This window comes from Fundulus heteroclitus, chromosome 12 (assembly GCF_011125445.2).
Source record: "Fundulus heteroclitus isolate FHET01 chromosome 12, MU-UCD_Fhet_4.1, whole genome shotgun sequence".
Taxonomy (NCBI): Eukaryota; Metazoa; Chordata; class Actinopteri; order Cyprinodontiformes; family Fundulidae; genus Fundulus; species Fundulus heteroclitus.
This window is the reverse complement of record NC_046372.1, coordinates 37,543,509-37,557,852: the sequence shown is the minus strand read 5'-3', so window position 1 is coordinate 37,557,852 and position 14,344 is coordinate 37,543,509. Positions and strand designations below refer to the sequence as shown.

The 14,344-nt window shown below is 42.4% G+C and overlaps 1 protein-coding gene across 1 annotated transcript in view; it reads right to left on the bottom strand.

Annotated features, from left to right (window-relative positions):
* ncor2 (nuclear receptor corepressor 2) overlaps positions 1 to 14,344 on the bottom strand; it is a gene marked incomplete in the record, with an annotated part of 132,004 nt that overhangs the window by 52,527 nt on the left and 65,133 nt on the right. The window contains 9 exon segments of the mRNA XM_036144553.1: positions 52 to 80; positions 3,424 to 3,519; positions 3,611 to 3,665; positions 4,191 to 4,369; positions 6,256 to 6,349; positions 6,468 to 6,640; positions 7,375 to 7,441; positions 12,026 to 12,078; positions 12,225 to 12,281. Coding sequence (XP_036000446.1) covers positions 52 to 80; positions 3,424 to 3,519; positions 3,611 to 3,665; positions 4,191 to 4,369; positions 6,256 to 6,349; positions 6,468 to 6,640; positions 7,375 to 7,441; positions 12,026 to 12,078; positions 12,225 to 12,281 — 803 coding nt within the window.

Below are 14,344 nucleotides of genomic sequence, written 5' to 3'. Positions count from 1 at the left end.
TGCTGCTGCTGCTGCTGCTGTTGCTGCTGCTGTTGCTGCTGCTGCTGTTGCTGCTGCTGCTGTTGCTGCTGCTGGCCGTGCTGCGACGGGATGGGCAGGAACAACAAACATCGGGGTGTTTCAGTACATTTCACATCTTCCAAACATTTCATGGCTAAGTGAGAGTGAATTTTGGCCGTTGGATTAATTTGAGGTAAGCTGTGTGAAGAGTTTTGGATTACATTATCATCAAATGCACTGATTGGCTAAAAGAGAAAAAAAAAAGCTGTGGGACCACCTTTAGCTCGACAGCATTAATCAGGGTAAACTCAGCCGAGAGAAATCTATTTCTTTTGACGGAGAAACACTTCAGGCCCTCAGATCGTAACGCCACATTGACACAATTACACCCATAAGTGTTTTACATAATGATTGCATCTATTTCCAGCGCCGTTTTGGCTCTGATGAGCCCCTCACTCTGAAACAGAATTAATCTGGAATAATCAGACGACATGACCTTTTCGTAGATTGCTGCTTAGCCCGATATTTATGCCCTGTAATAAACTGAAGCCTTTTCTTGATTAGCCTCACTGGTTACAGGTTTTCTTAAGGCTGCAGAGAACGCCAACACCTCGAGTCATCTTCAGATCGTGCGCAGCAAAAGTGATATTCTAACGACCATTCCAGGATCCTCTGTTGATTTAAATGCTCAGACATTAAAAACCCAAGATTTTCCTCCAACCACATTTCTTAAAATTAAGGTGAGACATCCCAAACTCTGAGCAACAGAAAGCCCTCAAGTAGTTTTCAGTAAAGATCTGATGTTTAATACGTTACCCCACACGTCACAAACTCTGGTGGCCTAGCCTTTAGATGAGATAACGTCCCCATAGGTAGTTTTTTTAAAAGATATAGGAGCAAGAATAAAACCCTTTTCTCTCTCTCACCTATATGCAGACTCTTGGTTTCGCTTTGATTCAGATGCAGAACATCCACTAACCTTCAGAAAAATCTACAAATTGTCAGAAGATGTCAAACAAAACAGGATACGAAAGTTCCGAAAATTATAGCAGCGCATTTCTGCTGTATAACTACACCCAGAACCACTTCCTTACCAGCTTCCTGCCTGTCTGTCTGGGCTTTCGGGGTTAGAGTTCAGACTACTACAGCGGACCAGGAACTGCTAACACTGCTTTAAATTTGATTCATGTTGGTCAAACATCTTTGGATTAGCGTTTTAGTCCAAAAAGAAAAAAAAAACAAAAAGAGCTGTCAGCACCTGCCCGAAAAAAAAAAAAAGACATGACTCATAGCTCCTTCACGGTAGGTGAACATCAAATACAACGTGATGACATGAAGAGATGCGTTCAAAGTCTGTCTTTTCTTGTACGTTATCACTGAGGCTCCCTCGTTCACGCAGAAATTATTAATGCCCTGCCCCTAAACTTTAAAATGAACAGGGGAGGGCAAACCTCTCACATGCTCTCCCAGTCTGATGTACCACAAATGGGCACAGGAAAAGAAAAAACACACAAGATAATCTCCCCAGAGCTGATCTAGTGACGGCTCATAAACAGGGACGGACTGCGCAGCTCTATCCTGTTTGTCGAATGTATAGCGAGGCACTTTCACTTCCTCCTCTGTAAATGTCCTTTTCTGCCGCTGTGAGCTCATGCTACGAGCTGTTACACAGAACATGTGCAGCGAAGCTCCGAGTGATGTGAAGACTTTGTTAAGAAAGATGTGGCCAGAAAAAAAGGAGTACAGGCGCATGAATGAGCCGCTTCAGGTGCTGCACCCACTGTTAGCTCTGAAGGACGACTCCAGAAAAACTCAATGGGAGTTTTAGAGCATCTGAAAGATTCTCCATCAGCAAAACCTAATATATAGCTATATAGCTTCTTGAAGAAGTGTTTATGTTCTTTGCATTTCTTCAGATTTTTACATCTTACGAGCCTTATTTCGAATGTAATTTATTGGGATTGTATGTGAAATACCAACGCAGAGTAATGCATTATTGGAAACAGGATGGGAAATGATTCTACGCGGTCTTTGCTATCACGTAAAAATCTTAAAAGGTTACAGGGAATTCTGATTGTGACTAGGGCTGAACAGTTAATCGCATTTTCAATATAATCGTGATTTAAAACAATGCAATTTCCAAATCGCAGAGGTCTGCAATTTTTGGCTATGTAACATTTAGGGAATTAGACACGTCCATTAGGTGTCAGTAAAATGTTTGAAGTGGGTTTGCCTCCACATGGAAGGGAAGACAGTTGCAGCAGTGAGATAATCAAATTTTATTACTTGTTTTAGAGTTTGTATAATCATACATAGCATTAAGTACAGGTCAATCAGTTTATTACATAGACTTGCTTGTTGGTTGCACTTTATGTTCAACAAGGATTGATGTCCAAATCAATTAAAAGCTATTCTCTTGAATAATATTCTGATCAATAGAAACATTAAAAGTTTATGTTTAAAATAGTCCTTGTTTACAAACACATTTATTTAGAGGCCATTTTTGTTGCTTGTGGTTAATGCGGAGAAAAGTCAAAATTGCAATTTTGGTTGAAATATATTGTAGGCAGAACGCAATCATTACTGCTCTGAGTTTAGATGCTGCGGGTCTTTTAGCAACTAAGTTAATCTGCACAGCGAGGAAACAAAATGATTTGTTGTTTGTATATGTTTAAAAAGACATGATAAATTAATCTGAATCGCAATATTAAGAAAAAAAAACGCAATTAGATTATTTTCCAAAATCGTTCAGCCCTAATTGTGACGCGACAAACAGTGAAAAAGCGCAAAGATTATAATTCATGCTGCAAAGCGCAGTAACTCAATATTCTCAATATAACATACAAAAACTCTCATTGTGTCATCTTTCAAAGCGATGTCCACCATTAAGAGAGGAGGGAAACCTCCATGACTGCTGGTCCCCAGCGGATGACCCATTTATGCCCAGAAAGCTGCCCAGAGGAGGGGCGTCAGGCAGTGATGCCCAGCAGGCGCATCATCGCAGCCTGTATTTATATAAGAGCCTGGAGTATGTTTTAGGCTAGACATCCCAAACTTATCTCGCCCTGTGCTCCAACTTACAGAAACATTTTTAAGCCAAAACATTGACGTCGGACCAGCATTTTCCATGCCTGCATATATACACAGTCCAGCTTTCTGTCGATAGAAAAACACAGCAAAAGATATGCTGCTAATTCTCACCAAGTGTGTTTAAGAGCAGAATAACCAGAGCTGAATGGTAACAGGTTGTCCCTACATCAATAGTAACTAAATAGGGTATATGACTATCAGCTGCTGACCAGCAACAGCAGTATGCAAAGTTATTTTCACCCTCAGATAAGCCGTATTTGTACACGGATGCAAATATTAACATTACAACACTTCCCAGTTTCATTAAAACAGGATTTAAAGCAGTGATAGTACCAGGGATCTCCCTCGGCGTCGGTTCCTTCGCACTATGTTCTTGTAGTTTTCATTCTTTTTGGTCAGGTAGTAAAAGAGCACGCACTCCGCCACCGTCTGAAAGGCAAACGTTGGGTCACTTTTCGCTTGGAAACAAAGAAACGTGTGCTCCAAAACAACAGAGAAAAGTTTAAAAATCATTTCCTACCTTTCTCTCAAGAAACGAAGCAATGAGGCCAAAGTTTTTAGGATGCTGGATGAACCTTAGAGAGACAAACAAAGCTGGTCAGATTCAAGTCGCTGGTGTTTAGAAAAAAAAAAAAAAGACTCCAGAGGAAAATTACAAAAACCTTACACATAAAATAGAACTTTGTAAAAAATAAAAAAAAATAAAAGCGTACATTTAAATCATTTTAGATGCAGCAAGAAACATCCCAGCCGCTGGTAAAAGCAAGTGTGTGTATTTGCAGAGTGTGACCTGAAGAGGAAACTAAAGCCCTTTGTATGTGGGTAACTTAAAAGTCACCAGTTTTACTGTGTGGTCTTGATTTGATTTGGCAGCTCCAAACCTCCTCTCAGTTCTCACGAAAGGGGAAGACTCACTTCCTTAGAAAAAAAAAAAAAAGAAAAACCTCACTGACCCTTTATGGGTTACTCCAGACACATGGAGGGTAACGCGCATCAGAGCGTGTGGCACGGGGAGCAGCTGACCAGCGCTCTGTGTCAGCAGCCTAACTGGACTCATGTGGCATTTGACCAAATGTTTTACAGGGGGGGGGGTTGCTCACTTTTCTCGGAAAGTGTCCCTCTCCTGCTCGCTCCACATGTTCATAACCTGCCGATCCTTGTAAACCTTCATGGGGTCGTCCATCAGCCCGTTCATGTTGATGAACTTGATGCGCTGCTGCTCGGCGTCGAACAGCATGGGAGGGATGACTGCCAGCTGCCGCATCTGCTTCTCTGTGTTCTGCACGTGCCACATGAACGAGAAAGAGAAAGGAAAAACCCTGGAGTGAACGGACCGGTCTCAAAGGGGGAAACCACTTCTGCTTATACAGACAAAACCAATCAATCAAGAGCAAATAAGCCCTGTTATTTACTTGGGCTTGCAATTTTGTCGTCAGTACAATTCAAAATTAGGTTTGAAAAAACTCACACCGACACTTGCACACGTGTGCTTTATTGTGTCCGGGAGGAACACATCACTGCAAAAACGGATCTAAAAATAAGTAAAATATTCTTAAAGTTAGTGTATTTGTCCTTGATTTGAGCAGGTAAATAAGCTTATCTGCCAATGGAATGAGCATTTTTACCCCTAAAATAAGATAATTAGACATCCTGCACTTGAAATAAGATGATTGAGATGAATTGTTCCTATTTTAAGTGCAAAATTCTTAGTCCATTGGCAAATCATCTTATTTACCTGCTCAAATCAAGGACAAACACACAAATTTTAAGAACATTTTACTTACTTCTAGTTCCGTTTTTGCAGTGCAATAAACTTAATTAGAGTCTTCAAATAAAAGTGTTTTTGATAGATTCTATATATGCCTTACCCAGCTCTACTTTGCTGACTAAGCAGGTTGTGAAATTAACTGTGATCAATATATATCAGGGCTTCAGCAGAGCACTGAGGCGCTGCTACACTGGAGGGTGAGGAGTTACATAAACGCCGGCAACTCTAAGATGAGGCCGGGTCTCGTGTTTAGACGGTAAACGGGAACGATGACGCTGTGTTGTTAAAATGGGAAGGAATGCAGCAGTTTGGATCAAGTTTTACATTTCAAGTCCAAATGTTTGACACCAAAGGTAAACCAGCCTCAAACTCAAATTCTTCAAATTAGCAACTTTCTAAACAGCTCAGCAGGAACACATGTGAAGCTTTCTGATTCACGATGTAGTTGCCAAACAGCTTCCCTTTTAAAATTCCAGTTTTCCCCGACAGATTTTGATTTTGGACATATGCACAGCTAGCTGCAGTAGAACTCTAAATGATTTACAGCCTGGCAGACTGAGGTTTAAAGCAATCCTTTAGTTCTAATAACACGATTCTCACGATTGGAAGTAATACTGCCGTTTTGGCGTAGCCCAAATGAAGAAACATTGGTGGGAACTAAAGATTAGGGTGATGACGAGGAGGCCTTCCAACCATGTAAACTTGGAGTTCATCACCAAAACACCAGTGGAAAAATGCAAAAAGCTTTAGGAGGATATAAGGAGGGTTTGATCGCTGTATTGCCAATAAAGATTTTTTCCATAGGTTACTGAATGTTCAACATCTCATTTTTAATAAAACCAAATATTTTTTTCAAAATTGGTGGTGAAAGTCCAAGTTTCCATACATTGTTTAAACTATTAACATTTCCACAAAGGTTAGGTGACTTTATTAGTGTATTTGAATGTAAGCGTTGTAAAACACTGGCAGCCAGCATGAGTGGCTGGGTTCAAATATTGTGCTTGCAAGAAATAAATAATTAGTAATATTACAAGTTTATGGAACACATGAAATGTCAATGAGTTTAAACTGAGAGGTGCTGGGAACATGTGGCCTCCTCCCATCAGAAATCTCCATATTTCCTTCCTGTGACATTCAAAAGTAACATCTCCCTACAGGTGGAGTTCAGCCTTAAGGTAAAAGTCTGTAACAGAGGAAGGAATCCAAAAGGCCATCAAAATGTCTGTCCCTCATATCAATTTTGAATGCCTGAGCATATTTCCAAAGCCGGATCAGGCAAGTAAGCATTCTGAACACTTACCTTGAATTGTGTTACTCCTGCAGCCTCACAGGTGACCCAAAGAGTTGCCAAAGGGCTAGCTGAAGAGGTCAACCCAATTTTAACAGAAACAGCTTACCTCATGCTCCGATATTCCGTCAATGATTTCGGACACTTCGTGTTCACTGCGGGCTGCAGACGAGGTCAGCCCGCCTCCTCGCTGCCCAACACGGCTGCAGACATTCAAACACAGAAGGCCTGTTTCGTCAAAACAGCGGCAGGCACAAAGCTCCGAAAGCGATTACGGACCGCTGTGGGCCTCGGTGAGAGAGAGAGAACATTATTACCCACCTCTGCATTCGCTCCTGCATCTCCCTTTGCTTGCGGATCTCCGGGAACTGCTTTTCGTAGTACTCCCGCACCTTGCTCTCCTTGGCCCTGCGCCGCGGGTTGTTTTCGATGCGCTCCACTTTCTTCTCCCAGGCCTCCATTAGCTGGTCGTAGCGCTGGCAAAACTTCTGCTCCTGCAAGATCAGAAAAAGAAATAAGATCTCTGCAGTCAATAAAAGATGGGCAATTAAATCTGGAGTGCAATAAGTGATTGAAGCATGAGAGGGAGCAGGTTGACACGCTCAATGTGCTACGCAGAGTCAGGACATGGACCGCAGCTCTGGCAGTCAGCAGGTAAAGCAAGCTGGTGGGGACACGGCCCTCAGAGGGCCCATAAGCTACGAGGCGATACCTCCGCGCATAACGCTACCTCACCCACTTAAACACAACTCCAGAGAGGAGCGGACCATGGCTCAGGCTTTGATTCTTCCTGGCGCTACATAAATGAGTTTAGGAATGAAAAACATCCCATGGATACGAGCAGATTTGACAGCAAATCCATGAACCCCGATTCCCGAGAATATTTTTTTTTCATTTCGGCCCTTGTTTACTTAGACAACGCCGAGCGAAGACAGAAATGCTCCACAAAAGGTCACGGCAGCGTTTTTGGCTAAGAAAACTAATTCAAAAGACATCAAGCTACGTCCGCATGAGAAATCTTTTCTATTTGTGTTTCTGCAGCCCCGGTTTCCCCCGAGGCACGGTGCAAGTAGCGACAGCAGATCACGAACAGAGCTTCGTTTTTTTTCCCCCTCTTTGGCACGTCTAAAATGGCCACTCACTTCAAGGAGCAGCTGGCCCGGTTTCACACTAGTCGTCTGCCATTGGCTGAGTCCCAGCTGAGTCACAAAAGGAGTTTTCTACTTACCCACTGCTTACGAGCATGATTTCTCCTTTTGAAATACAAGATGAGCTTCTTCCTCATGGCGTGATTTCTGCAGCGATAAAAGAACGACAGCAGGAATAAACCGCATGACAACAACCAGGAAAACGCTTATCGACTCAATACAATTTGTCACATCTATTCATGTATATTATTCTCCCAAAAATGCAGTGTTTTTGTAGGATTTCTTTTAGTTTCTAACTGTGAAGTCGGAAGAAAATGATGCGTGGTTTTAAACAGGTTTTACTAATAAAATCTGAAAGGTGTGACGTGCATTTGTTTTCAGCTACCGTTACTAGTGTTCATTAGTCAGCAGCGTCCCCCGCGTGTGATTTCATCTCATTAAAATCCAGCGTTTCAGGAAAGGCCCTTGTTACAGAGCATAAGCATATAAAAAGAACCATAACGACTGAGAAACGCCTGCAGAAAGGTCAAGGAAAGCGTTGCGGTGAAGTTTAAAATCAGCATTAAGTTTAAAAACAAAAACATTTTACGGAGCCCTGGTCAGTCAATCATCAGAAAACGAACGGGGAGGATGAAAAGAAAACAAAAAACAGCAAAACTACCAAGACACGGTGGTGAAAACTGGGCAAAGACAGCATCAGTCAAGAGAAGCAGCCAAGAAACCCATGGCAACTCTGGAGGAGCTGCAGAGATTCAAACGTCAAGTGGAAGAATCAATTCTACTAGTCAACCTCTTTACTTATCAGACCATTCTGGAACCGTGGCAAGAATAAAGGGAGCCTTAGGAGCTTCTGTTTGCCGTGTCCACTACTCGGCACACAGCAAACAGTTGGAAGACGGAGCTCTGATCAAGTGTGACATAAATTGGCCTTTTTAGCCTACAAGCAAAATGATATGTTCGGGGATAATACTAAAACCGCATATCACCCCGAATACACGACTGTGTTTTTATTCAGCAGGGAGCTGGTCCATTGTGTTAAGCTTGAAGAGCAAATATGAATGACTGCAAATATACACCCAGAGCTACAGTAGAATAGTTTAGATCACAGCATCTGTTGAAACGGACCAGTCAAAGTCCAGAAAAAAACCAACAACTGAGAAATCTGGTACGCCTTTAAGAAAAGTTGGCAAAAAAAAAAAACTCCAGCTTGTAGATGTGCAATGCTGGAAGAGACATACCCTAAAAGACTTTTAATTATCAGTGAAAGAGTACAAATGAATCTACGTTTCGTTGTCTTCTCAAATATCCTGTATCAGTCTCCTTCCCCTTTATTAAACTTCACATTAGTCTATCAAATAAAACCCCAAAGAAACAAACTAGTTTGTGGTTGTTTCCTGTTAAAATGTAAAAAGGTTCGACAGGCATGAGGCGTGTATATTCTTTACCAGCCGCCCTTTCCAACTTTACTTCTTTACAGAATGATTAGTAAGTAAAAAAAAAAAAAAGAAAAAAATATATATATACTGCTCTCACATAAACAAAAACGATGCTCGATAAACTCAATCTCCCTTCTGGGTGGAAGGGATAGCAAGGCGAGCCAAACTTATAAAACTGCTCTGTGTTGGGAAGAGCCAGACGCAGCGCTTCAAATAAAGGTCAAGGCCAGTAATCTCCTTAGGCAGCTGCTCGGTTTGTCTCTTTCTTTGCTGGGAGACAGAGTTTTATTCCTGACACTTAATCTGTCACTTCTAAGGTCATGCTCTCTACTGATTAATGTAATCTTAGTCTATATTAGACACTTTGGCTGAGCTACTCGCTCCCTATGGACAGAGGCTAGGCCACGCGACTAAAAAAGGTGCCTTCTAGTCAGGCACATGCTCAGACGGACCCCTAGTGGTGCTCAAGCTCCTGCCCTTTTGGGATGGATGAGAAAAATGTTTTCTTCATTCATCTGTATTTAAAATTGGCCCATTCTCGTCCCCATGGAAAGGATGGAGCAACATCCCCTGCAACTGGCATGAGAAATATGTTCCGGTCCAAACCCTGACTGATAATGGCTGACTCTTGCTGCATTATTTCTTCCTACCTTAATTTCATGACAGTGGTGCCAGAATGTAAACGCTAGGATCTTCCGGCAACTTTTCCCATCAAGTCTGCCTTAAAACATGCCGCTCCATCATGAAGATAATCATCAAGTGTTCTCCGGGTATTCTGACTCCAGTCCTCAAATATGTCTGTGCATGTGCCTGCATTTAGTGGTGTGTGTTAAAATATACACTCACTGTTGCATTGATGACAAAGGGAAACGTGCTACGGCTCGCTTCATCCAAGAAGCTCGAACTCTAATTGTTATGAATAATTATACAGACGAATGCTTAGCCTTGACTTTGCGGCAGAAAAAAAAATTTGTTAGAGTTAATAGTCCAATATTGTGTACAATGGGTAAAAACCAATCTGGTGAAGCAAAAAGGAAAAGAAATACCTGATAAAGTAGATCTCCTAAAAACACAGAGATGTTATTGTCCTCTGCACAACAGATGGCAAAAGACGAGATTAGCAGCTACACCAGCACAAGGTTTCCTTTGTCCTGCCCTAAGCCCGGGTGCTTTCTGAGATATCGGAGAAGACTGTAATCTGGCATAATGCTCCAAAAACACGATAGGTGAAAGATTCATTATATGCATACTTGTAACAGATGTTCGCCAGCGGTTTTTGCTCGCTCCGTCTTGCCCAATGAGGCAAACGCTTGAACTTCAAAGCTCCGAGTCGTCCTCGTATTGTGTGCACGATGCGGGGACGTCGGCCTATTTTTCCCGCCAGCAGGCTGAGAGCGCAGGAAATAGGCCGGGATGGGGCTCCCAGGGAGCCACAGAGATATTGGTAGTCGTCGCTGCCAGTAGGGATCAATGCCAAACTTATCAAACCGGTTAGCAAAACAAAGAAGCTAATTGTGCTCGGTCAAACTGACACACTGGTATTTAATAACGCGCGCACAAAGACGGAGTGAAAGCGGTTTTCAGTTAATTGCTTTGAGGCAATAATACTGATCAAATGCTGCACGGATCAAAGGCAGCGAGGACAGCAGTGTGCATTTAATAGGTCAGGAACATCTTGCGGTGCGCCGCTGTGCCCGAGCTACGGTGTCAGTGGAAGAAACAAACCCTTTAAGCACCTTCAGCTGGGCGTCAGGGAGTCAAAATCCTCACAAACTACGCATAGATAAAACTTCTAGTTACAGACACTGCTGTAAAAAGCCCCCTACTTTTAAAGCTCTTTTAATGGTTCTCAGATAAAAATCTAATTTTATATTTGGGCTGTCCGTGTCCGTCAAGCTAATAGCAGCTAGCGTTAGCTTATGTTGTCAGGTGGGGTTACGAATTCACTGCGGCAGAAACACGAGCTTTACCAACCTTCTTTGTTGCTCTCAGACATCCGTGTCATACTGTTAGCATGTTAGCATGTAGCGCCGTTCAGCAATTTGTTTTTCTTGTCTGTCGGCCTGGGAAAGTTCCTTCGAACAACGCTTTTGTGTTTATCTCGTCTATGAAGAGGGCGACGTGTCTTCCTCTGGCTGTTCTCCACATGTTAGCAGACTTTAAGACTTCCAGCAGCAGCTCATCGTTGTGAATGAGTCAGTTACGATCTATTTTTGACGCAAATCCATGTCTTTGAATAATTCGTTTTTTTTTTTTGATTATATCGAGGCATCATTTATTTTGACAACCCTACTATACACCACCTTTGGTATCAACGTTACTGGTGTGGGAAAAACATATTTAAAATAAATAAAAAGCGTGGTGACAGGGGCAAGCAATGCCTGGCGGTCCACCCGGCCTATAAAAATATGTAAATACACTGCAGCTAAATTTAGCAAAATAGTACATTGTCTGCTGCTCTGTTCTTTATACAGTAACAATGCAAACTAACTGATAGTTACACTGCAAAAACCGAACTAAAAATAAGTAAAATTTTCTTAAAATTAGTGTATCTGTCCTTGATTTGAGCAGGTAAATAAGACGATCTGCCAACAGAATAAGATTTTTGCACTTAAAATAGGCGCAATTCATCTCCATCATCTTATTTCAAGTGCAGGATGTCTAATATTCTTAATTTAGGGGTCAAAATACTCATTCCATTGGCAGATGATCTTATTTACCTGCTCAAATCAATGGCAAAAACATTATGTTTAAGAACATTTTGCTTATTTTTAGATCCGTTTTTGCAGTGTAATTAGTCAGGCTATCTGCTCAGGCAGCCAGTCTGCAGTCAGCTGTTTAACAAACATACAGCCCTAAGCTTGAAAACTATCGTCTTCTAGTGTCATCCTAATAGGAATGATAGGTGACCCTCCATTAGTATTCACACCATGACTGTCCGGGTTCATTGTGACCACAGAGCCAAAGTTGGTCGACAGCATAGAAAAAGAGATGAGGGACGCTTCATGCAGGAGAAAACTCCGATCACAACAGCACATTCCCTGCCATTTCTCCAGAGTTCAAAACATAGGAAAGGTATGAATGAAATGTATGTGTTTTTGAAACTTATCCATTTTACTGGTATACCTTTATACAGGTGGACAACCCCCGCCTAACTGTAGTAGTAAATTCAGATGCATTTCAAAAGACCTCATCTAACTAATATGTCTTACAGCAGTTTCGCTAACTCACCTACGTGACCAACGACTACATAAACACTGTAAATAGGCCGAGACCTATGTGGAGTCAGACTTACATCTTGATGTTCTCATGGTATTGCTTTGTATCAGAAGGCTGGTTGTACAGAGGCTGGGACAAACAGAACAAAAGGGGGGAAACAATTTAATAAAACAAAGAATCAAATGTTTGGCAATAGATCAAACTGACTGCCCTATGGTTAAAGAAAATTAGGGAGACAAGAGAGGAAAAAAAAGTCTCGATAAAATAAAACTCACCAGTTCCACTCTGGGTCCCAGTCCCTCCAGCACCCGATGAGCCTCTTCTGCCTTTTTCTGATGAGAAAAGACAAACAGAAGTAGTGCATTAGCCAGCTGTCATCACCACGGCAACGCTGGGAGCATGCTCACTAGATCGCCGAGGCGAAACACCAATTGCTACCAAGGTGGACAGACTCGCATGGATAGATGGAGAGCTGGACCCGCTGCCTATTATTAGAGCTTTTAACCTAAGCTGGGCCACAGCTCCTTGCCTCATCTCTCTCCCCCCTCTCTCTCTCTCTCTCCCTCTTTCCTACCAGAAAAAAAAAAAAAAAAAGATTACTCACCTCCCCTGAGCAGAGAAAGGTTAGAGAGAAAGAGCAGGCAGGCATGAAAGCAAGTGGGAGTAGACTAAAAAAAGTGGGAGAGAAAGAGGGGAAAAGGAGAGGAGGTGGGGAGGACGCTTCAGAGCTGGAAAACAGAAATGTTTGAGCATTAAGGCGACAGGACTAAGTCCTATCTGGGTTCTAAGATGGATCTTCTCTGCAGCTTTGCTCCTTAAATAAATGTTTAGCTCCACCAGACAAACGTGTATACATATTTCCAAACTAACCCTAAATACTCTCACTGTACTCCCCTCTTCCATTCACCACGCAACAGACGCTACGGTGCATGTAGTGACATTTTTTTGAGGCGAAAAACGGTGACTGGGTGAGCCAGGGCATATTTGAGTGTCAGCCATTATTTTTCGCAGCCCAGCACTGCTTCCATCTCCTCACTTTTCACAGCAGACTAAAAGCAAGTCTTCAATTTCCACTCCACGAAGTTTGACAGCAATCGTGTTCATAGAATACAGTATAAACTTGCTTTTAGGTAGCAAAGAAAGCCTTTTTCCTGCTTTTAACTATAGAGTGTGAAAACTGCATAGTTCAATCAATACCCAGCACCACGGCAGCAGGGCAGCAGCACATGGAGAATAAACGTGCCCAGAGACACGCGCAGAGGGTTGGCTCCTCTTCTGGATCGCACACATGCTAAAGACATTCATATTTGGAGGAAAATTTGTAACCGGGGCAGTAATGCGTGGATTGCATTTGAGAAATGTCATACCCGGATATGTTAGAGCAGCCAGTGTACTAGCAGGACACAAAAATACATATTGGTTCTCTGGAAAATGTTTTTTTGGCTGCAAGGTGGCACCATTGCAGCATGAAGGTCCTGGGTTTAAATCCCAACTTTGCGCCTCCACAACCATGCAAAGAAAAGCAGGTATAGATGATGGATGAGGAGGGACTGATTTTAACATTTTAAATTGGTCACCAATGCAAAATATTTTAATGTAAAAGGGATCCGTAAATCAGCCGAGACATGTCTCACATATTTCCCCTATAAAATAAAAGGTAATTTTTCAGGTCCGTATTTTTTTGTTGCTGAACATGCACAATTTCTATGTGCATGTTCAGCAACAAGAGGATCTCGGTCACTTTTCTTAGATAAGGGTTGTTTTCGGCCAAGTTTAATATGACGGTGTGTCCAAGTCTTCTTTGGAGTACAAGAATAGACATGTATAACCTCGTGAGACCATCCTGATCTCGCGAGCTTTCAAGGTTTCACTCACAGATCAGTCTGGCTACCCTCCGTTAAAGAAAATTTGGAGCCGTTCACCAAACGAACGTCCAATCAGCGTTGGCTTTGAGGCGGGTTGAGGTGTGACGCAACGGGAAGCGCGACAGTTCAGGCTAAAGAACATGGCGGCTTCAGCCGATGAAACTAGCGTTAGCGCGGCTATCGAGCAAGTTTGATCGGAATTACAGAGTATTTCTTTGCTGAGCTAACGAGCCTTTACCTGCAGCAGCAAGAGTAGCTTGGCTTGTGGTTGTGTTTTCGTCGTCGCTCGTAACAGAGTGACGACGAAGCATGTTGACGAGTACGTCATATGCTTCGTTGATCTGATTGGTTTATTTGGCCCGTCTATCACCAACATTGGCCAATCAGCTAACCAGTATATTCGCCCCTTCCCAAAGTTACTTCAACGGAAGGTTTCCAGATGGATATGCGGAGCAAATCTATCTGGCGGCGTCAGGTTAAGATATGTACACCCGATCCTCAAATTACAATAAAAGCAAATGGCAAGGAAA